Here is a 24,775-nt window from a genome sequence, read left to right on the forward strand (position 1 = left end):
CTGGAAAGGGGGGCTGATGTTGAGGCATCTCTGAGTGACCTGGCACCCCTAGCAGCCGTGACTCTGCTGCTCCCAGTACCACAGTTAATGGGGCGGGAGCTGGCTCTGCGTTCCTGTGAGCTGTGCTCGCACGTTTGCAGGATGTCTAGACATAAGCCAGTGGGGTTTCCTTGGGAAGCAGGAGGAGGATGAGCCCTGTGGAGCCTCCTTAAGTGTTGTTTTTGTTGTATGGTAGCAGTAATGGCATGGAAATAGCTGTCGGCATGGGTGAAACCTCCTCAGCCACTCACGCAGCTGTGTGTTGAATTGTACTGATGCAGAGCAATTCTTGTCTGAAAGTGCTTTTTCTAATGGTAAAATTGAATCTGTCAACAGGTAATTTCATAAACCTGGAGAAAAGAAATCCCATGCAAGAATCAAGTCAGAGCAAATGCCTTACTGATGATGGCATTTTTTTCCCTTCATTTCCTGCTAGAGGAGGTGGCAGATGTTTCAGTGTTGAAATTGAAGTTAAAACTGTGACCTTGATCTTCCAAATGCTTCTGTGTGTTGTACACGCAGGAGTAGCACGGGGCTGGACACAGCCTTGGTACAGCATAGAGGAGGAGGTGGGAACTGCGCAGCATCTGTGCTACCACGAGCCTGGGAATACCTGACTCTTCTCAGCAAGGTGCAGGGGGGTTACCGTGCCTGGATGTCCTCAGTTTCCCCTTGCAGAATAGCTGCCTTTCTGCACAGCCTTGCTTGCTGTCTCTGTTTTAGGCTGGTGTTAGGACAGCTGTGCATTTAGCAGCTTGGAGTGATCCCGGCTCTCCCTGATACCAACCCCTGAGGCATGTTACAGCTTCTTACTCTGAGCTTCATCCTGGCAGCACCACGGAGGGAGAGCAGAGGAAGGAGGAAGCGTAAAGTGGAAATGTAACCAAAATGCCCTCTTCTGGGACAAGACTTGTGCAGAAGTGTTAATCATACCTGTACAAACCTGCTTACCTGAGTGGAAAAGCCCAAACAGAAGGGCTTGGTGCAGGAAATGGTGTGTTGGGGGCGTGTTCCCAGTGGGGCCCAGCATCGGTGCTTCCCATTGTGGCAGGATCAAGTCACAGTGGTGGCAACTACCAGAAACAACAGCCTGGTCACAGTGGAGATGTTCAGCTCCCTTCCCGGACAGCACGGCGTGGGCTGTGCTTCACTGTCGTCCCGCAGTCCCCCTCCCACCCCACGGCTGTGCCTGGAGCGTGGGCCCTCGGTAGGGTGGTGGTGGGTGCGGGCAGTGCTGGGCTTGGGGCAGCCGGCGTGACGGGGCCAACCCCACCGAACACCATCGCTGCCGTGTGCCCCGTCACCGGAGACAGCCGCTCGGAGGCAGGAGGCCCCGGGGGAAATAGCGTGCAAAATAGTCTCCCCTCTGATCCCTAAGCCCTTAACATGGAGTGACTCAGCCTTTGCTTCATCCTGGCAAGCAGCTTATCTCTCGGTTTGGCTCCTGAACACTTTTTCTCCGCTCCTCCTTCCTGCCTCCCCCATCGCTCCCCCAGTCTGAACGAACTGAGCCCCCTGCCTGCGAGCACTCGCTTTATTTCTCGGCTATTCCCTAAATCTGCAGTTTGTCAATAAGCCGAATGCTCCGAGAGTGGTTATTTGTGTGGCCCCTGCTGCTGCCACACTTTTCCCAGCAGCCTGAGTTTCTACTGCAGTTTCCGCAGGGCTTATTCAGAGAGGCGTAGGTATTAGTTGATTAAGAAATGCAATTAAGCCCTCAACAACCCAGCTTTCTGGGATTGCCAGCAGCGACAAATTTTTAAGTAGTGCTCAGATTTTTTCACTCAGCTTGAGTTTGCAGGAAGGTCTTTCAGACCTTTATTGCTTGTGGCTGTGTTCATTGCTTTCTGCTTCTTAAAGACTAGGTTTGCCTGGTACGTGTATAAACAAACCAGCTCACAGAGCAGCACCTCAGGTTTATAGGGAGAGGGGGTATCTCTTACTCGATCTGATGATATCAGGGTGGGGAGAGCAGCTTCTCAGTTTACCAGGCCGTCGGGATAGTGTTAAAGGGAAATGTAAATGTCTTGATACAAAGCTACTCCTCCTGTTGCTAACTCCAGTGAAGTGCTGGCACATATATTTCTTGGTTAGGGACTTGTAGAGAGAGAGTGGTGCCGTTACCAGCCTATTTTGACCCTGATCTGTAATTACATGCACTGTGCTGCGTTTCTGCTACTTGTATTTTTCTCAACGTTGGGGAATTTTTGAAAGATACGGCCATGGTCTGGTGAAGAAGTTACAGTAGAAGGGAAACCCTGAATGTCATTAGACAAATGGGGAGAAAAGAGAAGGACCTTGGAAAAGTTCAGTAGTTTTCTCGTTTTAATAAAACCCAGTGAAATGTTCTATAAAGTAATCGTTCTATGTCCAGAGCAATGTTTTCACCTAAAGAGAAAGATTTTGACAGGCAAATGCTCTGTTGGGTGGGTACAATGCCCACTCTCCTCTCCAGCCTGAAGCGCGAAGGTCTCTTTATGGTTCCTTTATAATGCTTGAATCCTAAAATTGTTTCCAATGCTCTGTGCACTTTAACGCAGGGGACGGACTAACCCAGGGAACATCAGTTTTGTGCAGCCCGAGACAAGGACGCTGATACAGGTAGTTAATGGCTCTCAGTTCTCGCTTTCCGCGGCGCCGTGCCGAGCGCTGCCCGTGTTGGTACCACATTTGTGGGATCACCCCAGCCTTAGCTCGCAGATCCATAAAACACATGCAGCTGTTGAGGCATTGCCAGCCACCTGCGATACCGGTATAGAAAAGTAAGAGCTGTTTTAGCATTCATTTCTTAAAGTGCAAAATTTTGCAGTGCATTGTCCTTAGGTAGATTTATGCACTGCTGCTGATTTCTGTCCTGCTGCTGCACCACCACCAAAATAGAAAATGGGTTTTCAATACCAGCCTCTCTAAGGCTGGGCTGAATTCCCTGCGTGGTGTTGTGTCCTCTAGAAAGGCAGGTTAATTGGTGACTTGAATCTGGAAATTACTTTTCCTTCCAAGTAAATGTGCAAGCTTTTGATTTGACTGCAATGAAGAGTTTTAAATATAAAAGCCATTCACAAGCAGTCTGTTTCTGGTTGTTTCTATCAGTGTGAAACACATTTTGGCTTTTCTCATTTGTTTTTATTCCTGCTGTCTGCTTTTCTCCAGAATTGACTTGAAACTTGGGACAAAAGCAAAAAAAAACCTGGAGTTATTAGTTTAGAAAATGTCGTGCAGCAAGTGAACAAAGGCCATTTTAAATTGAGAGTCTTCATGGGAGCTAAACACAGGCTTGCTCATTCACTCTAAATTCTCACCTGAACTTTCATACATCGTCAGGCCCTCTGAGTAGGAAAGGTTGGAAGAAGGCAGATGGGAAGCTGGCTAATAGCTTTGGCATACCTTGCAAAATCAGCCCTGCGGCCAGCATTTGGTGAGGAAAACAGCTGTCCAGGTACTGCGTGGTACTTCAGCCTGTCAGAGGTTTGTGGAAAATATTGAACATCTATTGCAGTATGTGCTGGCTGTTCTGGGCAGGATAGATGGAAAATCTGTCCTAGCATTATTAATTAAAGTTAATAAGGCACACGGCTGTGTGGAGGAGTCCTGAGCTCCTGCTGTGTGCTGGGTAGGGTGTCCTACGGAGCAGGGACCAGTGCAGGGCTGGTGGAGGTGTGTGGGGACCAGCCTGGGCTGTGCTGGGGCCTTTCCCCACTGCAGCCCGTGCCTCTGGGTTCCTCGTCTTGTCGCTTGTTCTCTGTACCCTCTCCCGAGGGGAGAGTGCCTGGAGTGGCCCCTCGCAGCCACTGCTACGTGGAAGAAGGACAGAGGAGTGGAGCCGGGCTGTTCCCCAGTCTGGGTGGATGTGGGGAGTTGCTGTGTAATCGCAGGTTTGCGCAGAGCAGGGGCAGGCAGAGGGGAAAGGCGCAGCCAGTGCTGCCTGGCACCGCTCCGTCAGTGGTGCTTTGGGGATTTTTCTCTGCTAAGTATCTAGCCCAGAGATGCACCTGTAAAAGGAGAGCGCTGAACGCTGCGGCAGGTCAACTCTTCCTCTGGTTTGTGGCTGTAATCCTGCCAGGCCACGTGTGCTGCCCCTCGTGTAGCTGAACCCTCTCAGATCTCCAGAGCTGGCGTTTCCTTCTCGTATTCCTCGCTGCCTCCCCTGTCCCACAGGACCTGCCCGGTCCGGCCGAGGGACATGGCAGGGGTACAGCTATCCTGTGCTCAGCCAGGTGTGTATCCTACCTCTCCCTTCACCTGCACGGTTTCCTCCTCGTGTTTCTGAGGATTGCAGAACAGGAACAGAAGGGCCCCGTCGGGGCTGCTTTGTCACCCTGTGTCCTGTGGCACCTGGGGCTGGTGTCAGGGGAGGTGTGGTGGGCCTTCAGCCAGAGAGCTTAACAGCAGCTCCGTCTGAACCCTGAGGGTGTTTGTGATAAACTGGAATGAAAACTACAGCTTGCTTTTTTAGTTGATGTTTATGGTTGCTAATACTGGAGGCTGCGTTTCTGTAGCACAGACAGGAGGAGAAGGGCACTATCCATCAGAGCTGTGGCAGTCCCTTGTCTGGCTGACAGCTGGACTCAGCCTGAAAAATGGACTCTCAGCCCTTGCCTAAGCTGTGTCTCCTTTCCTGAGGCCCAGGTCCTTCCTGAAATAGCATTACTCGCTCCACTTGAGGCATTAACCTCTTTCCGTGCCAGTGCTTTGCTTCTGGATTTGCCACCTGGGTCCTGGATGTCATTCCATCTTTCTCACTTCTCCCACGTTTTCCTTTGGAAGAGCCAGACGTCCACACCTTCTCAACGTGATCTGCCCTCGCGTCCCACTTGAGCCTCTAAATTATTGAAAAAACAGAAGAAGACAAAACAAACCCAAATCATGCATGTCGCATATTTTCCCACGCTTCACTGGAAAATGCCGCCCTTGGTAGAATGGCCCTGTCTGTCCCTCCCGTGCCTGTGGTTAACTCTGGGGATGCTCGGGGCACTGCCCACCCTGCAGGCCATGTACCCCTAAAGCATCCTTTGAGCCACAGCCAGCCCTGGCTGACGGTCCAGGGACGGAGAGACAGACAAACCTGGGGAGCCGTGGGAGCGACTGGGCCTGCTCTCCTCCCTCCTCCGCATTGCTACAGGAGCCGGCCGCAGCACGGGGGGGATATCCCTGGTTTAGAGCTCTGTCCTGGCCTGCGGGTGTCTGGAGGATTCTACAGAAGGGGCTCAGTCCCAAGGGGGTGTGCTGCTCACTCGGGGACCGGTGGGAGAGCCGGTGGCAGCAGGAGGGACGTGGCTGTTGTCAGAAGCGTGGAGCTCACGCTGCTTTTGTGCAGTGCTCAGTCACCGCATAAATGGCTGTTCCTGTTCCTCTGCAGGTGAATCTGGTCCTGAATGAAGGGAAATCCCTGGGCCTCATGATCCGAGGAGGCGCAGAATATTCCCTGGGCATCTACATCACTGGTGTAGATAAAGGCTCTGAGGCAGAGAGCACTGGCTTAAAGGTAAGAGTGACCCCAGAGTGGGCTGGGGCGGGAGGCAGAGTGTCAGGGGCTGGGGCTGCAGGGCCCTGGGGCACATAACTGCTGCTGTTCCTGCGCCTCTGCCCCCCGCCAGGCAGGGCTCCTGGTGTAAAGGTGAGCGTTACATTTCTGGGGATGGCTTTTCAGGGCAGGTTCTTTGGATGTTTTGGATACTAAGCCTAGAGGGAGCAAAGTGGTGGTGCAGAGAGAAATGCAGCCTTACAACTTCTGGAAGAGGTTGTATTTGCCTTCTGCCTTAGCATCCCCCCACACTTGATTTCTCCCCTTTGAGATAGCCCAGGGTTGTTTTTAGTGTAGATATCCAAGAGTGCAGCTCAGACCTAGCAGGTGGAGAAAGTCACTCTCACCTCCCTGAGCTGGCAGGGAAGAGTTTTCTGTTAAAGATCCTGGTCCTGTGCCCTCTTCATGCATCTCACATCCAAACCCATTATGTTTGGAGCTAGTGTTTTGCTCAAGGTGCTCTTAGCCTGCCTCCAGGGAATGTGTTTTGCTGCTGCCATGAGAGGAGGCCAGGCTTGCTTCGGTGGGAGCAAGTGTGTGCTGGTTTCCTCCTGCAGCACTGGCATTCGCGAGGATCATGTCTTAACAAGCAGAAACAGCAGGATCACCCTCGGGGCTAGAGCAGAGCTGATCTATCAGCAGCCTAACTTGGTGTGACCTGCAGCTACAGCAGGCTGCCTCCATAGTCAAACGGGTTCCTAAAAGATGCTCTGTGGTTTGGCTGGGCCCTGCTGAGGCTGTACTAGTCCAGAGTTGGCTACAGTTTTGCTGCAGACCTCGTGTAAAGCGAGATCCTACATCTCTTTCATCCCACCATATATACTTGTAGACATACCACCTCCGAGCTTCTCCAGCCTTACCAGCATAACGAGTCTTAGAACAAGATGGGACATACTGGGACCTCAGCTGTTCCTGGAAGGGGCATTTGGGGTTAAAATTTTATATGGTTTAAGGTGCTCACCAGTAAAATAAGTTGAAAAGGAAGCCATTGGACTCTGGGCGTATCTCTGTGCTGCTCATGAATGGGGCATGTTTGAAACTCAAAATCCTCAAGCTCCAGAGTTTTACTTCATCACTTGGGGTTTCTTTTCTGGTGTGTTTTTCTTCTCTAAATGACCCAACTCCCTGCAATCACATTGTGCCCTTTTTGCTTCCTCCAGTCCAATCCCATTGGCTCTGAGAGACAGTTCTTTCCTTGTTCCTTGTGTCAGGCAAGACTCAATGGATGTTAACGCCCTAACATTCTCTCACTCCCCTGAAATGGTGCTGGACTGCTGAGGATTGAGGGGTAATCCCCTCCTCTGTATTGTGAAGTTGTACATTTCTCCCTTGGTTGGCCCTGGAGAGTTTAGGGCCAAGCCTTCAGCTTTGCTCCTCCAGTGGCCCCATAAAGTCAGAAACTTGTCAATGCTGGTAGCCTGAAGTAGGTGGACTGTCTGGTGGAGAGGGCTGTGATTTGGGCTGGGACAGATGCCTTCCCATCCGTCGAGTTGCTTTGGCATAAAAACCCCTAGGACCATCTAGCCGGGCACTGAGGTCACCAGGGCTCCCTTTATAGACAAAGGAGAAAAAGGGAGACATTTGTAGGGGTAATGCAACCACTTTTGAGCTTAATTGTTTACTGCAGGCTCCTGTTTCTCTCTGCTGACTCTTTCTGACACAGAATGAAAATGTTGAACTTGGAAGTTTAAGTCAATCAGAGCCTTAATCTCTCTCTTGATCCCTAGCAGGGAAATGGGGTTTTGGTCCCCGCTGTATGAGAGGGTCACTCGGGCACTAGCAATGAGGAGCTGTGGGAGCATCCTAGGGAGCTGGCTGGGTGTTTCCCAGGGCAGCAAGAAGTGAAAGCTGCTACTGGAAACTCCCTGCAGACCATCCTTCTCTCCCAGAGTGTACGTTACTCCTCAGTAATTCTCAGTACTCCTCTCGCAGCCGCTCTGCCTGCACACCCGAGCACAGCCAGACGTCTCCCGGGGACGCTTGTTCATTAGCGCAAGGTCGTGGTGAGAGGCAGCAGGGACAGTGCCCTGGGACGCAAGGATTTCAAGACAGAGATGATAATGATGAAGGGCACAGGACAATTTGTTTCTGCCTAATAGAGCTGGAAAGAGAGGGACTGGCTCGAGCTGCCCAGGGTGTCACACGGGTGACTTTGGTGAGTCAGAGGACCTGCCATCTGAAGCAAGCCTGTTTGTCCCCAGTGCCTGCTGAGCCTGTGCCAGAGTGCCAGACTCCATCTCATAAATGCCAGAAGCCTGAAAGATTAAAGGCAGGAGAAGAAAATGAAGTTGCATTGTTTTCCTAAGGTTCTTTCTGTTTGTTTCATGTTTAGTGCTTCCATCCTGCTCCAAATCTCTCTCTTCGCTGCATGGGGAAAACTGCTGCTTCTCTTGGTTCAGTCCACCAGCCAGTGAGCTCAGCACAGATAATGTCACACTGCAAACTGACACGGGCAGGAAAAGTCACAGCAGCATAATACACGTCTTTATCCCTCCACCTCTTATTCCATGCCTGCTAGGAAGGCAAGAAAATAATCACACGCATGCTGTAGTCGAAGCACGTGGAGCCATCCCTGCCAAGCAAGGTCCCCGCGCCGTGGCAATTGTTTGCACACCACAGCCTCTGCTTATTGATTCTTTATATCCTTCTCCTTGCTGTTCTGTTTTCTAGTAACTGATCTGTGCGTGCCAGCAGGCCGGTGCTTTTCTGAATGTCAGGCTTTATGTGATTTCAGATACACACAGACACTTCCCACCCTGATTTGTGTATGCTGCAGGCTGTAAATTTAAAACTGTTTGGAGGTTTGGAGATAGAGAGGCCTTTTATGTTCTGCTGCTAGACATGGTCAGGTGTAGGCTGCATCCACACGCTCCCTCCACTGCTTCAGGTGGTCGTGGAGGGGGTGTGATACCACGAGGAGGGAAGAACTGATGGGTAAATGTGGCTTCTAGGTATTTTGTTGCTCTCTCAAATAGAAAAATCATGGGTTTGTTCCATGTGGGATCAACCCAACCTTTCTGGGTCGATGGGAAGGTTCGTGCTGACTTCCCAGACAGTGACTATTTCTGTGGGTCTTGCTGCTTTCACTGAGTTTGTTACCAGAATTGTTAGAGTTGATTCTGCCAGATTTTTCATTTTAGGGAAAACCTTCTTGCATCTATGGCAGCAAATCAGAATTATTTAATGTTTTAATGACATATTTTGCATTTCCCTTAGATTTTGATTAAAGGGCAAACAACGTGATATTGAAAGCCAGTCGAAACCAAGGAAGTTTCCCTCAGGCCCAAAGGCTAAGGTGGCTTTTGACTGCTACAGAAAGAGGGGCCGTGGTCCGGAGAAGTAAGTCCCAGAGGAGGTCTGGCCCTGCTGGTGCCAGTTTGGGCACTGCTGCTCTGCTCCCTCCGGCTTCATGGCCATGAGGCAGAGCGTTCCCCCAGGTGCAAGAGCACGGCAGTCAGTCAATAATTAAATATTCATACTCTTGGCCTTGGCCTTCTTTATGTTTATTCATTCATGAAACTTCTGACAATTGGTTCTTTGGGCATGTTTTAAAATATGCTGCCTCGGTCTAAGTTCTCAGACTGAAAAAGTGCAGGTTAGCAGAGGACTGCAAAGGAGGAACGTGAGCCGGTCTTGTTTGCTTTCAGCTTCTGTCCTTCCTGCCTCCTTCGTGATGTTCGCAGCGATGCCGTACAGGAGCTGAGCTGCTTGTGCTGGCATTCGTGGCTCTACTCAACCCGATTTCTTCCTTGTTCATATTTTCTGGTGGTGTATTTTGTCAGGACTTTTTTCTAAGCCTTTTTTTTTTTTTTCTCCTTTCCTTGACCTTTACATCAGAAATAGCAGTTTTCAGGTAGCTTTCTTTGAACAAACAACTCAATATTGAGTTCCCAGCACAAAGACTGTGGTAAAAAGAAGCTACCACGATCCATATATATCCATATACAAAAGAAGGAGAGAAAAAAGAGAGACTGTAGGTAGGAAGAATAATTTTACATCATCAGTGGCAGTCACGAAGCTGCCTCTTGACAACTAGCATGTATTTTGAGGTCTGCACGAAGGTAATAAAAGAGCCTTGTGGCTTCCTCAGAGTCTGGGGAATAAGCTGTATAGCGAGAAATTCAGTGAGGTGTGTGGTTGTGGTATGCAAGATGTAACCTTTCCACTGGAGGCAGTGTGGAGTGGTCCTTCAAATGATGTCACCTTTATGGGGACAGACATTAAATTGCTCCTCTTCTGGGACGCTACCAGAAACCTCCCTGCAGCAGTGCCAAAACCACTGCCTACCCCAAGAGACAATCTTCTCTCCTTTTATGCTTTCATTTCCAATCTGTATCTGCTCTGTTCCTCATATTTGTATTGCAAGGTATTTGGGGAGAGGAACATGTTTTCAGACAGGACTTGGCACCCGCTGTTCCCTTGCCTTCCTCCCTGATCTCTCTCATCCTTCCAACAGGCTGTGTTGGCTTCGCTGGACGTGGATCATCTGCCCTGACCTGTTTCCCTCCTGGGAAGCTGAGCACCTCTGTATTTTTCTGCGAGTCTTAATTTGGACATTTCCAAATCGATTCATGCTTTTTCCTGCCCATATTTTTAATTTCTTAAGGTCTGCTTTTGGTAATTATTTGTGTTAGAGAGAGACTCCTTCTACTTTAGTGGTATCCACAAGTGTAATTTAACCTCTCTTCTAGCGCATTAGTGGCATTAAATAAGACTAGTGCCAAACCATTTGGCATCCTATTAGCCCTGCTATTCCCAGCTCAATTTGGTATCATTTAACATTAATTCATGTTTGAAATCTCTCACCTGTTTTTCTGTCTGTGTGACTGAATTTCTCCCAGAGTTGATTTTGATTATTTTTAAGAGACTTTAGGTGCTCAAAACCCTTGTCTTAAACCCATTAAGTTTCTCTTGACTGCACCTCCCTTTCCCATGTTATTCTCTCTGTCTCCAGAAAGAGAAGGACCCAAGCCTGTCATTGAGGTGTGTTATTCCTGAATTCTGCTTCTTTTCTGTGGTCTGTCACCTTTTCCATGTCATGTTCAGCCCCTGCACTTTAGATTTTTTTCTAGGAAATGAGAATAATCCCATTTTCAGAAGTGGCCAGGCACTCAGCTGGTCTTGTTGTGTCCACCCACCATTAGCTGAGCACAAATGAAAACTTGTTTCTGAAATATCCAGGGCAATATTTTTTTTCTGTGTTGTATTATAACTTTTTTGTGTCTTCTTATTACTTCTTTTATTCTGTGCTGCTTTGGAGCTGTGCATACAGCAAATAATTTGCCAGGGTCAATGTTTGTTTTAATAGATGGTTCTTTTGCATCTCTGCAGTCTTCTGTTACCTTCCCAGTTGTCCTTGACTATGGGGAAAAAAAAAAATATTATCTATATTAATTAGCAAAAAATACTTTCCAACTCTAATAGTTTATCAAGATAGGCTGATTTGCAGGCATTTGGGTTATCCAATGATTCCCTTATCTGCCTTTCACCAGCAATTATTTTTGCAAGGGTTTTTTTTCCCCACTGCACGAGGCGCTCAAACTTATCCAAGTGTTTTGTGTCCAGATGTTCTCACCTGGTGTTAATATTCTGGCAGCACCAGTTAGAGGTGGTCTTGTGCTGGGCACTATACTGAGGGAGCACAAGCGACCGGGAGTGCCTTGACTAAATGTTGAGACAGCAATGAAGGACAGACGTGGATAGATGAAATAGCTTGTCCAGGGCCCCTCTGGTCTCCCTGATAGAGCGAGGGCTTGCCAGGTTCCTTTTGGTCCACTCTTGAAAGGAGAAACTAAAGAAAGGTTATTAAATCTGTGTAACTGTCTTGAACAAAAAATCATGACGGTTTAATCCTGAATGTGGAAAACTATTAAAGATTCACAATTGCAATAAAACTAATGAAATTCGGATTTTCATTGTTTTGGTGCCGCAGTGATCCTGGTGCTCCTGATTATAACAGCAAAATCCACTCCAGTGGGTTTTCCAGTGAATTAGAAAGACCTGAGAGATGACACTCATTACACCTGAGTGTGTGTTTCTCCTGGCAGTTTGGGCACTTGCATAATTTTTCCTCCTTGTAATGTTGGTGGTCAGCATTTTTCCGATTGTTTGTTTAAAGCTGACAGAGCTTGAAGGGAACCTGAGATATCTGTGGAGTCTGCTGGTCGGGAATGTGGTTATTTGTGTCATTTGCCTTCCCGTAGGCTCCTTCCCTTCCCATTCTTGGTCTCTGTGGATCAGCTCAGGTGGAGCTGGATGCCTCTGGCTCTCTTTCTGCAGCTGGTTCACAGAGATGAGACTGGCTCCAGGCTGTCTTTCTTTCAAACCAGGGAAGTTTCACATCCCTAGCATATGATTTTGGCAACCGATCTGTGCTCTGCAGTCTGCTGGGCTAGGTGTGAGTATCCCACCCTGACACAGCTCTGCTCTGTGCTCTGTCCCCTCCAGCCAGCCGGTGCGAAGGGCCCCCATCCCCAGGCCATGACCTGCCAAGTCCAAGCTGTGCCCAGTGCTGCCTCTTGTCCCTCCACAGGGAAAGTCCAAGGTGGGGAAGGCCAGCCAAGAGCAGGCAGCTCTGTTTGCAGGACCTGCTGCTTTGAGTGTCTTACTGGAGCCGAAGCAGACGATGGTGGAGCAGGACCTGGCCTGTGCCAACACCAGGGCCTTGCAGTGGCTGTTGCAATGCATCTGTCATGTGCTCCCTCTTCCCTTCCAGATGTTTGCATCAGCCCAGCTTGAAGCTGTTGGCTCCCTTCTTGGCTGGCTATAGGACTGTGGGTTTATCTCTTACCTACACCATCTCCTTTGCTTTACTAGCTGTGCAGTTGCCCCGTTACCAGCGGTTATGAAGACAACAAGCAGAGGGCAGCAGCTGACCCATGTGAGGAGAAAACTGAGAGGCCCTGACGGTGGTGTTGGTAGGAATTGGGCTCTCCTGTGCTGCCCTTGCTATCCACCACCCCCTCTGTGTGTCACAGAGGAAGAAACTGTCTCCAGAGGCAAATCTGCTCGAGGTCACTGGACGAAGCTGAATGCAGAACTGATCTCTGCTGCATCCAAGCTGTGTCTGGACTTGATGATCTTAAAGGTCTTTTCCAACCTAAACGATTCTATGATTCTGTGGTGTTCTTGCTCTAGATTCTTTTCTCCTATCAATGCTACTCAAAGCATCCTTCCAGCCTCACTGAGCATCCTCTGTCCTTTCATCATAGGGAAGGGTAGACGGGAGCTCTTCTCTGTCTTCTCATTATCGCCAGCATTATTTTGTATAGCTTCATCAAGCTCCCCAGACATTATCTTCTCTCTAAATTTAACAGGCCTAATCTTTTCGATCTGTCCTTTCACAGGCACCTTCATCTGCCATTAATCATTTCTGTTTCCCTTCTCAGAACTTTGTGTCTTCTTGCTGGGCAGGCAGAGATACACTCAAGGAATGCACTCACTGCAGGGTCACACATTCACTTGGATATTGCCATTACACTAGTTTGAGCATTCTTGATATGTTTCTCACCACCTTTTCCCATCATGTATTTTTATTGCAGTCTTCCTTGATCATTCTCAAATCACAGCTGCACCCTGAGCAAAGTGGTCCATAAGCTATTGGTTATAGTCTTTAACTGTGTCCTCTCTGGTCATTCAAGAGGCGTCAGTCACGTCTCGGCCAGTTGCAAAGTCATGCCTGGTTCTTCAAAACACCTTTACCAGCCCCTTCTGACACCTCTAGTCTGAACTAACCCAAATAGTTTAGTGTTGCTGGTATATCTTGACTCCCTCCTGGGCTCATTCTCACACTGCTGCTGCAAGCATCTTTGGATTTTCTTCCCCACCTTCTGGATGTTCAGTGACCCTCAGGTTCTCCCATTCCTTTGCATCTCTACTGCTTCTCATGTGCCATCTCTCCCTCTGCATCTATTTTTGCAAGGCCAGAGGAACACAAACGTCTCCATATGTGACCCTCCATGGCCCTACAGTGGCCAGGCAGGGAAGAAGCCACGCCTGCTTGGCACTCGGAAACTCTTCCTCTGTAATCCCTTAAATAGCCTGAGCAATACCTGTCTGCACAATTGTTATACAATGGATTTGGAGGATTTCTTCTGCCCTTCCCTGGAAAGCAGGCCAGAGTGAGTGAAGTGCTCCTGGGGCTTTGCGCTGCTCTGAGGCCGTGCCACCTCTGCCGTCCTGGTGGCCACCCACTAGTCCAGGACCATCCTGGGGCTTCCTGCCACCCCAGAGCAGCTGCCTGATCCTGTAGCCGTGGGGGGAATCGGATAGGAGAGCTGAACCAGCTGAAAGCCAACCCTGCAAGAAGCAGCCATGAGTGTGTCAGATCCATCAACTGAGCCAAGTCACTGCCGTGGGACAAGTGAAGGGAGAGGTGCTTGTGAGTGCTGAGCTGGATGGGAAGAGCCAGACTCTCCTTGGAAACAGCCCTGGATTGATCAGTTTGCCTGCTTTGACAGTCTTCACCTGCATGAAGGGGGGGTCCCCACTCTGCAGCCTCTCTGTGCCCTCTGCACAGATCATGGGTCCAAGAGTTTTTCCTGTGTTCTGGCTTAGTTTTGCAGTGGGGCCAGAGTGCCTGGTGCCTGGCACCACTTGAGAGAGCAGGCAGGAGGCTGCTGTAAAAGCCACCTGGAATTTTCTTTAAGACTCATTTCAAATCAAAACAAAATACAATAATAATTAAACTGCTGCAGTCTTGCCTTGAGGGCTGCTCCTGGGAGGAGTGTAATTCAAGCTAATGGTGTTTTTCTTTGCTATTGAGCCAACTTTTCTCTACAGCAGTCTGTCCGGGAGGTGCCTTGGTGCCACAGGTATATAAAAAAAAAGAAACTGGCAGAAATGGGATGCTGAGATCACAGCACTGCGGAGTACAAGGGGGGCTCATGGGGGCTGGACCGTGGCCTCTGGTTTGATGGTAGCTCCCAGGCTAAAATCCTCTGTCTGAAATGGTCAGTTATGCTCCTGTTGAGACTCTGGCTTATGCTCCTGGTTGCACCCTGCACCCTTGGCTGGTTACACTGGAGCTGGGACAGCCTCTCACCAGTGGGTAACTGTCCCTGAATGTGGCTGCTGGCAGGGTCAGACCCTGCTCACAAAACACCCTCACCCCAGCAGGACTCTTGGGACTGGGATTTGCATCAGACAGCCCGAGGTGGGTCAGTGATTCTGGAGACAAGCGCAGGGTAGGTCCTGCTGCCTCTGGCAGAGCCCTCCTAAGTCGTGTTTACTTCTGCCACCCAGGGGCTCTTCACCTGCTTGCTCTTCTTCTCTCTCCTTGATTTCTCACAAAGAAACCTCTCGGGCAGTCTGAATGATCTCCATCACACCACAGACCCCAAGACAGCCAGGGTGATGATCAGGGTTCTCTTCTGGTCCAAGTAGCAGCATTTCTCTATCTTTTTTTTCTCATTCTCCTGCTTTCTCTGCCGAGGACATCCTCATGGGGATGCCAGGAGAAGCCACAGTTGGGTTTTATCAGCACCGTATCTGACACCGTGGCATAGCCACTCCACCCTCGGTTCCCATCAGCCCCTTACGGGATGCACTAGTGGAAGGGAAACATCCCAGGAAGACAAAGTGAGAGCAGTGGATGCCTTGACAGGGGTTCTGTTAGCTTTGAAGCCTCGATGGTTGTTGGATCAGCCATCTGGTTGCCACAGGCATAGCAGCAGAGGCTAGCAGCAATCGAGTGGGAGTGTGCAAGTTGCCCGTATGTGTGTGAGCCCCCGGCCTTCTTCCATCTCAGCTGGCAGTGCTGTGCCTGGGGTGCAGCTGATGCAAGCTCTGGCCCTGTGCTCTTGTGAGCATCAGCACTACTGTAGCATAAGACAGAGGCCATGTCCGAGTGCAGGGGCTGTGCTGCAGTTTCTGGATCAGCTGCTGCCTCCTCGGAGCAGCAACTGGCTTCCCCTCCTTGCTGGAGCATTTGATGGATCTCTCTCATGCTTTAGGCTGAGCTGAGCTTTGCTGGTGGTAGTCCCAATGTCCACTGTTTCACCCCAGCAAAGTTCAGGGTAGCACTGGTGGAAACTTGGGTGAGAGCGGTGTCACAGTCCACCACACAGACTTGGCAGGGGTTAATCATGGCTTCTCACTGGAGTAAGAGTCTGAATAATTAATCCCAGTCCTCTGAGGCTTTCTTAACCCAGCGACAGAATGAGATGGACTGAATTGGAAGGATCGTATTGACTCTCCATGTTATTATCTTAGACTTGGAAATTCTCGTCCTTCCCCCTTTTCCCCCCTTCTCCTCCAAGATGGAGGTGAGTTATTTAAAGGAATGTCTCCTTCTACTTGCATTGCCAGCATAAAGAAAGTAAGACTTTTGACAGAGCTGAACAGAAGCCTATGGTTAAGCAAAGATATGAAAGAGCAGTTTCAAAGAAGTGGCTTATCAGAAACAGGGTGAATTGTGATACGGGAGTGAGGAGAAGTGGCACTGAATGCCCTAGGAGCAAAGAGGAGGAGGACCAGGGATGAAAGGGGAAATGCCAGATGAGTGCTGTGTCTTGAATATGTCGAGGCTGTCAGGGAAGCTCCTGATTACAGCAAAGGCCCTAGCCACAAAATGAAAGCTCTTGGGAGCAGCTGGGGAGGAAATAGGAGGAGAGGAGAGATGAAACCCAGCTGTCTCAGATCCTACAGCTTAGAGAGTGTTGGAGACTGTGGTGAGACACTTGAATTGAACCCTCCCTGCTTCATGCAGAGATCTGAGGTTTGGGGCTTCCACAGATGGTTCCTGGCCTCCCAGATCAGCAGGAGGGATTGGGGCTGGAGGTCTTGATGTTCTCTGTGGGCTGTTGGAAGCAAGTTGGTCTGCAGATCTAGTTAATGGAGGAGACAGCAGATTGGTCTGACCGGGGATCCTAAACAGGCTCTTCTAGGCTTCACAGCCTGGTCCTTTACTGGCTGTCAGCTGGACTGGGGCCAGCCACCAGCACTTGGCCCCTCTCCCTCGTTATTCTTGGTCCTTCCAATCACTGTGTCCCTCGTTTGGTGGTGGGTTAGACTGAGGAGCTCCTCCCTGGTTGGGGAGCAAGGCATATTCCTAACGAAAAAGCCCCCCAGGGCTTGCCAGGCTCACCCCATCCTGACTCCACAGGTAGGAGACCAGATCCTGGAAGTGAACGGCAGGAGCTTCCTCAGCATCCCCCACGACGAGGCGGTGAAGCTGCTCAAGTCTTCCCGCCACCTCATCATGACGGTGAAGGACATCGGGAGGCTGCCACACGCCCGCACCACCGTGGACGAGACCAGCTGGATAGCAAGCTCCCAGATCGGAGAGACCCTCGTCAACTCCGCAGGGTACGTGCTTGGCACGCCCTGTGCAAGCTGCCCCTGTGGATCTGTCAAGTCGGAGCTCGTGTGGGTCGCGCACAGTCACCCAGCGTGGGTGTGGACCCCCAGCACGTGAAATGGTGGCAGCCCCATGCAGTGCAATGTGTGGGGACAGCCCGTCGATGGGAGCACCCCTGGCGCTCGGGCACGTGGCCCCCCTGCGCGGCGCTTACCAGGCAGCACCTCTGGCCTGTAAGGTGCATCAGGTCTGGACAGCATGCTGCTGTGCACCTTCCCTTTCTCTCAGGCCTGAAGCTTTAGCTTACAGGCGCGGAGAGGAGAGCACGTAACAGCTCTCGTGCCAGCCCTCAGGTGATGAGTGATGGGCACGTGGTGCTTGGGGCTAACTGATCTTCTCCCTCCTCGCAGGGCAGTGGGCGACCATGCTGCGGAGGCGGCAGCCAGGGTAAGAGATATCAGGCTTTCCTGATGCTTTGCGAAAAAATCACCGCTATTGACTCTTATTTTCCACGGGAGGGGAGGGCTTTGTGCTCCTGATTATAAAAGGGTTGCTAGTTTTGTGAGGACCGATAGGTTTGAACTGGCCTTTCCTCTGCCCACCTCATGTTGCCAGCTGTGGTTCTGCAAAGAGTGACATAATGGTACCCCCTCTCCTGTGCTGCTGGTGGGTCAGTTCTGCGGCACATCTGGTGCCTCCCAGCCTGGGAACGATCACATTAATGGGCAAGGGGCAACGATCACACGTGGGCAAGAACTGTGAGGACTCCCTCCACCCTGCAGAGGTGACCATGATGCCTTCCACGTGGTGACTGTCTGCGGGTCCCGACATGGGATCTTTCCCACCCCGAAGCAGGGCCAGCCCTCTCTGGCACACCAGCCAGTGGCAGGGACTTACCCAGTGCTGTGGCTGCAGCTCTGTGACAGCATGTCTTCTCTGAAGACCTCTTTCCAAAGTGCATTTCTTTTAAATGGAAATGAAGCAGTGAGGTTTCACAGGTGGCCCTCACTGATAACGGCTTTGTACTGTTTGCTGGTAAAATATGCTCCCCAGCCTCAACTCCACAGTGTCTCCGGGATAGTCAGGATCTTGTCTGGCTCCGTATCCCTACGCGGGCTGTGCCAACACTGCCTGGGAGAGGAACAGCAAAGGCCTCCTCTTAGAAATCCCTCTCAAAGAAAAAAGCCTTTCATCTGCAGCCAGACATGTCTTTCCTGGGGACTCCTTTGGTTGCCAGCGGCTCTTTCTTCACCAGGGTCTGCTTTGAGCTTGCAGCGGGGGCAAGTGTGTCTTTTACACAAAATGGGAAGTTTGCCTTTCTCTCATGGCCCCAGTTCTCCCAGCTCTGCCAGGAAGGAATGTAGCCTGCTATTAAATCAAATGGTAGTCAAGGAACAGCATCCACGCTTGCTGAACAGAGCTGGGAAGCTGTTTTATTTATTCAACTGGTGCTGCATAAATTCATGGGCCTGGAGTTACCCAGTGACACTGAGTGAGTGAGTGAATCCTTGGGGGTACCTGCCTCTAGTCATTCTCGGCATCTCCCTCCCAGTCCCAGTTTCCAGCTTCTGCTGAGCAGAGCCCAGAGCAAGGGGACAGCTCTCGGTCCTGCCTGTGCTGCCCGGCTGTCTCAGCAGAGACAGTTGCCCTCTGATTCCTTGTCACCCCAGGCCAAAGCCCTTCTCCTGTCTTCTGCAGCCTGTGTTTTACCGGGGCCTGGCCGGCTCCCAGGTGACGCTGAGCAGCATGGTGAACCAGACCCGCGTCATGCTGGAGGAGCAGGCACGGCACCTGCTGAATGAGCAGGAGCGGGCGACCATGGGGTACTACCTTGATGAGTATAAGGAAGGCAACATCTCCGTGGATGCTCTGGTCATGGCACTCTTCGAGCTACTCAACACACATGCTAAGGTGAGGCCCACACCAAGGTCAAGGACGATTTCTTGTGCCCGGTGGGCTGAGTAGAGCCACTGTCACAGTGTGGCTCAGTGCCTCCAAGGTTGGCTCATGGTAAAGGGTGAGAGTGTGAAAGCAAAATGCAGATGTAGGACATTATGGGGCATATGGGCTGGTGTTCAGTGGCAGAGGAGCTTCTGGTAAAGTTTAGGATCAAACCTCACGCGCTACCTGCCAGTAAATCTCATTACCACTGGTGAACAGTGTGGGAGGATGGGTCTTCACCTACCCAGGAATATGGTCGTGCTCCAACCTCTCTTTGGTTGTCTGTCTGCCTGGCCCAGTTCTCACTGCTTTCAGAGGTGCGGGGTGTGATCTCCCCGCAAGACCTCGACCGCTTCGACAACCTGGTGCTGAAGAGAGAGATCGAGTCCATGAAGGCCCGACAGCTCTCTGGGGCCAGCGCTGGCACCGACTCCTACTCTATGATGTCCTACAGTGACACCGTCTCTTCTTCCAGCAGCCACTTCACTGCCACAACCGTCAGCTCAGCCCGGGTAAGTCCCTCCTGGCTGTACCTTTTTCTTTCAGCACCTGCTCCTGGCAGCCCCACAACAAACTCATTTCCCTGGAGTGCTGTAAAGGCATTTCCCCCCACAGTGAACCCCTGTTCGGTCTGCTTCCCCGATGGATTTCCCCAAAGCTTTTTTTTTATTTTATTTTTTTTTTTCTCCTTGTAGGCTGGGTGCAGTAGTGTGGTTTGTAGGTGCAATAAGGTGATGCCATGACTTGTGCTTGGTACTTCTGTGCCCCTGAGGCTGAGATGCTAGTGTCCTCTGCATGGGCACTGGGCCTGATGCTAAGTGTCACTTTGTCCCCAGCAAGGGAGGAAGTCTGCCTGCCTTCCAGGACCTCCACTGCTCAGTGTGAGCTGCCTCCACACAGAAATCTCAGCAACTTGCCGCTGCCACACCACGCCTGCCTCTCTTCCCCAGCTCTGGCTGTCACTTTTAAGTCACCTCCCTGGAGACCCTGGCTGCCTGCTCCCCAACCCAGCAAGGACCACAGCGGCCACGCCAGCTGCATCCTGTCCCAGCCCCTGCCCACTCTCGAGCATTAAGCAGCGGTGCTCCCACGTCTCCCTGCCAGGCCTTCATTGCACACACCATCTAATTAAGTTATCATAATCACCTCAGAGTGTGCAGGCACACAGCCCTGAAAGTAATTTCTTAGCCATAAAATGACTTTCATCATAAATGCATTAGCAACCTTGGAAAATAAAACCTTTGTGAAAAAGAACAGATGACAACGGGCTTTCTGCTAGTTCGACAGCAAGCAAACCAGCCCCCGGCCGGGGCGAGTGGGACTGTGCTGTGGAGGGCCCAGGCAGCACAGCCGGCAGTGGGGAGAGGCGGGGGGCTTCCCTGGGGCCGTGCCTGCCTACACGGTATGGTCTGGCCTCCCAAGAGGCCTCTGAAAGTTTTCAGAGCATCTGAGTTGTGGTTTTGTCCCATTGATTTCACTGATACTGATAGGAAAGCCGTTTGCTCTGTTCAGGATGAATTACAGTGAGATCCTTTCTGGATCAGGATAACCAAGTTTTGCGCTGCTCTCGAAGGCCTGCTGGAAAAATCTTTCCTAAGTATCAGAGGGCTGGCACAGGTCTGCCAGGACTTGTGTGCTGAGCGTGGCAGCCTGTTCTCGTGCTATCCCCGTGCCTGGGGCTGCACCACCTGCTCTGCGTGCGCCGTGCTCTCCCTCCTGTGCCGTGACACCACCTGCCAAGCGTGGCTGCTTGGCCTGGCGTGCGGGCGATGGCCCAGCCCTACCTGGCACACGAGCCCAGAGGTCGGGGAGGGAGACCGGGGTGCTCTTCTGGGATAGAGTGGGGCACCGCTGCCGTTAGAGCTTCCTTCAAGATCATGTGTCCCTCGGTCACACTGCAGGTCCTCCCTGACAACACGTCACCTCTTTCCATGGGCATGAGAGCGTACACCCCTCTGAGCTCTGCCTCGGGCATTGGGGACGCTAATGCTTGAGATGGTTGTTACCACAGCTTGCCAAAACAACTGCCAAGCAAAGAGCATCGGCTCGTGGTGGATGGGTGCTTATCTCAGCTAGCAGGAGAGAACAGGGGCAGAGCTCCCGGGCTGTTTCCTCTGCCCTAAGCCCCTGCTGCCGTTGCCCTCCCCAGCACCTCGCGCGGGAGCAGCTCATTTCAGCCTTCACGTTCAGCCCTGGGTGCAGCTGGATGTGGATTCTGCAGGGTGGGTTTGGGGGGAGGAGGGGGACGCGTTGTGCCGGGATTTGCTTGTCTCGCTCATTTCTTCTACATCCTCCCTGATGTTATGTTTTCGCTTTTATGCTTGTTTTAATCTGCTTTTCCCCTCTGCACGTCCCCAGGAGCGGCTCTTGTGGCTAATAGACCTGATGGAGGTAGGGGCTGTCAGCGAGACGGGGAGCTCGAGTGCTGCGGTTGCCATAGTAGACGGGTTGAGAGTGCGTGTGAACGTGCGCGGGGCGGGAGGCGGGTGCGGACCGTCCAGGGGCCAGCACGCGGCTCAGCCACATGAGCAGCCGCCTCGTTTCACCCATCTCTGCCTTTTCTTCCCGTGGCTCTGCTGAGCCATTCCAGAGCCCCTTCCCCCAGCACGGCTGCAGTGCAGACAAGACTCAGCCTTGAACCAAACCCAGCTGGTATCTCTGTCCGGCTTGCACTAAAGCCCTGAGTGCCCCTGACAGCTCAGGGCTGGGGTTTTAGAAGGATCAGGAGCGTTGATGCCAGATGGACCCCGGACTGCCCTTCCTGCCTTGTTGCCTGCTGTCCCTGCTGCTGTGCTGTCTTGCTGTATGGGCACCCTGGCTAAATACCAGTAGGCTGGTCACATCCCACCATGCATCCTCGGGAATGGGGGAGGAATTTAACTTGCAGGCCTTGGTTCTTTAAGAAAATCTGTGCTCCGGTGCAGGAGGGATCAGCGTACGCACATTGTGCGTGTTCAGCCTTGGATAAATCCTCACACAGACTTTAGAGAGGCTAGACATGGATGCGGGGAGAGCCTCGGCAATCCCTCTGTCATAACAGAGCTCTTGGTTGGGAGGAGACTGAGAAGAGCTGCAGGCTCGTGCCCTGCAGTGCAGCTCCGTGGTGTGGAGTGGATTCCCTCCTCGTCGGGGAGGAAATCACAGGGGTCAGCGGGTTGAGCACATACAGGGAGTGGTGGAGCTGACTGCTGCTAGTACTGCTTTGGGAGACAGGACCTCTGGTAGCTGTGAACCTGGCCCCAGAGCCACATCCCTCTGGGAATGGCACTTATCTAGAAGAGGATAGCTGTAGCATTCCCAGATAGAGTTTATCGCAGGCACCCTGAGCCATGGGACACAGATTTCTTTGGCTTCATGATCAGAGGCAGTGACACTAGACCAGGCCCCCTGTCCTGTCAGCTTTCCATGGGTCACTGGGTGAGCTTACACCAAAAGTAGCCAGTATGAGACTGATCAGGCGAAAAGAGATTCCGTTATGGGATGCTTGAAGGGTACGTGGAGATGACACACAGCCGTGTTTGATGGTGCCACCCACAGGCGGTGTGTGTCTGTCACCATCATGTCTTATAAATGTGGATCTCAGAATGAGTTCTGCAAAGCAGAGGTTAATTGTAGACTGCAATAAGCAGATGCAACTTGTCTGATCAGAGCAGTATGAATTTCTGATTGCTTACAAGCAATGCAGTCTAGCATTTCCATTGTCCCTGCCTCTTGACCCAGCCCTCGTTGTTAGGATGAAGGAATTGAAATCTCTGTTGATTTCGTTTTTCTTCTCCACTGCCTCCTAGCAAAGACGCTGCCATCCAAAGGTGCCTTTTCCTCCCAGGGCCCGATTCCACAGCTCCCTGAAGCTGTAGGATCAGGCCCAGTGTGGTAACCCAGTTGAGTTGCTAGTCCCTGCCTGTCTTTAATCTCCGTTTCACAAGAAATAGAAGTAAGGAGCGGATGGCACCAAGCTGTTCCTCTCCCTGGAAAGTGAATCTCAAGCACAAGAGCCCACAGCCTCTTTGGAGCTGGCAGATGATCTGTATCCCCAGAGGGAGAGCAGCACGAGAGCGGGGGCATGGGGGGACATCTTCTGCACCTCTGTCCCCCACTACAGAGCTGCTCCAGCTCCCGGCTGTCCCCCTGACCCCCTCCAGGACAGGCACAGACATCCCAGGTGCTTGGCACAACCCTCTTGGGTGATGAGGATAGAGACAGAGTGAAGCCTCCCTGTGGGTGTCATTGCATCACCCTTAGAGCCCCCAAAGTCAAGAGAGGCCTGTGCTCAGGCTGGGGCAGGGCTGGGGGGCTCTGGGGCTCCTCCAGCCCTGCGGAGGCATTCTGGGGTGGGAGAGAGGAGTAAAGCTGAGCTTATTCTCAGACTGGTGCAGTTGTTCAAAATTTAAACCCTGCGGGAATCAGGCTGAGTAGCTCTGCAAAGCTCTCGTTAGCAGTAACTGGAAAATAAGGGACTCATTTGGAGCTGTGAGGTTAATTAAAGGTTGGGTTGTATTCCCCAGGGAGGTGGCAGTTTCTCTACCACTTAATCTGCAAATGGAAACTGGCTGCCTGTCTGAAAGATGCTCTCCAGCTCCATCACTTCTGCTGTGGACTCCATGTAAGATAGGAAGGACAAAAGTTTTCCAGCTGCACCCTGCGGAGGGGCTGCAAGGTCCTTGCCTGGCCTCCAATTCCTATAAGTAACTATAAAATAGATGGGGTAAAGGAGCAGAGAGTCAGTAGGAGGGAGCAGCCTCCTCAATAAATACTCATTTTTCAGGCCAGTGGCACGTGGCTTTAATGGGTCTTTCAAGGGAAATCCAGGAAAGCACAGTCTTAAAATAGCCAATTCCTGAAAGCAAATGTGCTCAGCCTAAAAGCCATTACATTTTATAGCCCAAGAGCAATTTCTATTTAATTGCTTTTGCCCCCAAAGTACTAAGCTCGGGGAAAGGCACATCTCCTGCTTGCACACTTCAGCAGAAAAAAGTGCCCTGAAGAAGACAAGTAGCATTAGTGTCCCTGGGTGTTCGGGGGGGCAGCGGGACTCGGACCAGGCTGGCAGGGAGGGCGCGGGCTGCAGCGGGCTCTGCCCACCCTCCGTTTGCCAGGAGGATTCAAGTCTCAGGGCAGACTGGTCCCAGCTTCGAGGCCGGAGCTGGGACATGGCACATGATGCACTCTGGGACAGGCTTGATGTCATGGTGATGGACACAGAGTTCAGTGGAAGGACAGGGGGAGATGGCACTGGCAGTGTTTAAGGGGGAATCGGGCAGACTCTTCTCTTTTTAGTAGCATTGTAGCTACGACTGTTTGATGGCAGGCTGCTCCTGGTCATATTGCAGGGGCCTAGTCCTCACGCATTTGCTAACAGCTCAGTGAGCTCTTGGAGGCAGGTTGGGGCTGGCAGAGGTAGGGCTGGAGAGGGAAGAGTCAGGGACACAGCTGAGATCCTCCCGACCACAGCCAGGCTGGTGCTGAAATGCCAGTCTCTGCCTTGGCTCCTTCCCTGTGCACGCAGCCATTTGGCTGGGTTGAAGGCTCTGGGCAGCATCTGGAGGTGGGCTGGCGCCGGGGGAGGGTGGTACTTGGGCAGTTTTCTGCAGAGCAGCTTTCTCGTTAGAGGAAACAACAGCAAAAGGAGGGAGCTCTGTGGCGAGCACACTGGTGCAGTTTGCCCAGTGCTGTGTTTTGTCCGGCTGAGCGTCTCTGCTCCTTGGCATCACACAGCGACATGGTGGCACTCAAGCTGTTAAACTCATTGGCACTTAAATCAAATCTGAAGACCTATTGCTAATACATGCGCAGCCCAGAGAAGTTCATGTTCGTTTTAATCAATATGAAGGCAGGTCGCTTTTGAAATAGCCCTATCTGCCTCTTCCTCCAGCCTCAGACATACGGTATCGCCCCGTCCTTCGTGCCAACCAGTGCTTGGATTTGCACAGTCCTGTGGCACGTCAGGTCTGGCTGAAGCCTGATCTTTGTTGCTG

The 24,775-nt window shown here is 51.6% G+C and overlaps 1 protein-coding gene across 5 annotated transcripts in view; it reads left to right on the forward strand.

The window, feature by feature from the left end:
* The window catches only part of WHRN (whirlin), a 55,878-nt gene that overhangs the window by 24,563 nt on the left and 6,540 nt on the right, over nt 1-24,775 (forward strand). For 3 of the 5 annotated variants that reach the window (XM_042786818.1, XM_042786820.1, XM_042786822.1), the window contains exons 3-8: nt 5,396-5,521; nt 16,665-16,867; nt 17,270-17,306; nt 18,558-18,770; nt 19,100-19,312; nt 21,159-21,191. In XM_042786818.1, coding sequence (XP_042642752.1) covers nt 5,396-5,521; nt 16,665-16,867; nt 17,270-17,306; nt 18,558-18,770; nt 19,100-19,312; nt 21,159-21,191 — 825 coding nt within the window. The remainder of the gene's footprint in view (nt 1-5,395; nt 5,522-16,664; nt 16,868-17,269; nt 17,307-18,557; nt 18,771-19,099; nt 19,313-21,158; nt 21,192-24,775) is intronic. The other 2 variants (XM_042786819.1, XM_042786821.1) reach the window with 2 other exon arrangements.

Source organism: Tyto alba, unplaced genomic scaffold (genome assembly GCF_018691265.1).
Source record: "Tyto alba isolate M040663 unplaced genomic scaffold, T.alba_DEE_v4.0 Super-Scaffold_11, whole genome shotgun sequence".
NCBI lineage: Eukaryota > Metazoa > Chordata > Aves > Strigiformes > Tytonidae > Tyto > Tyto alba.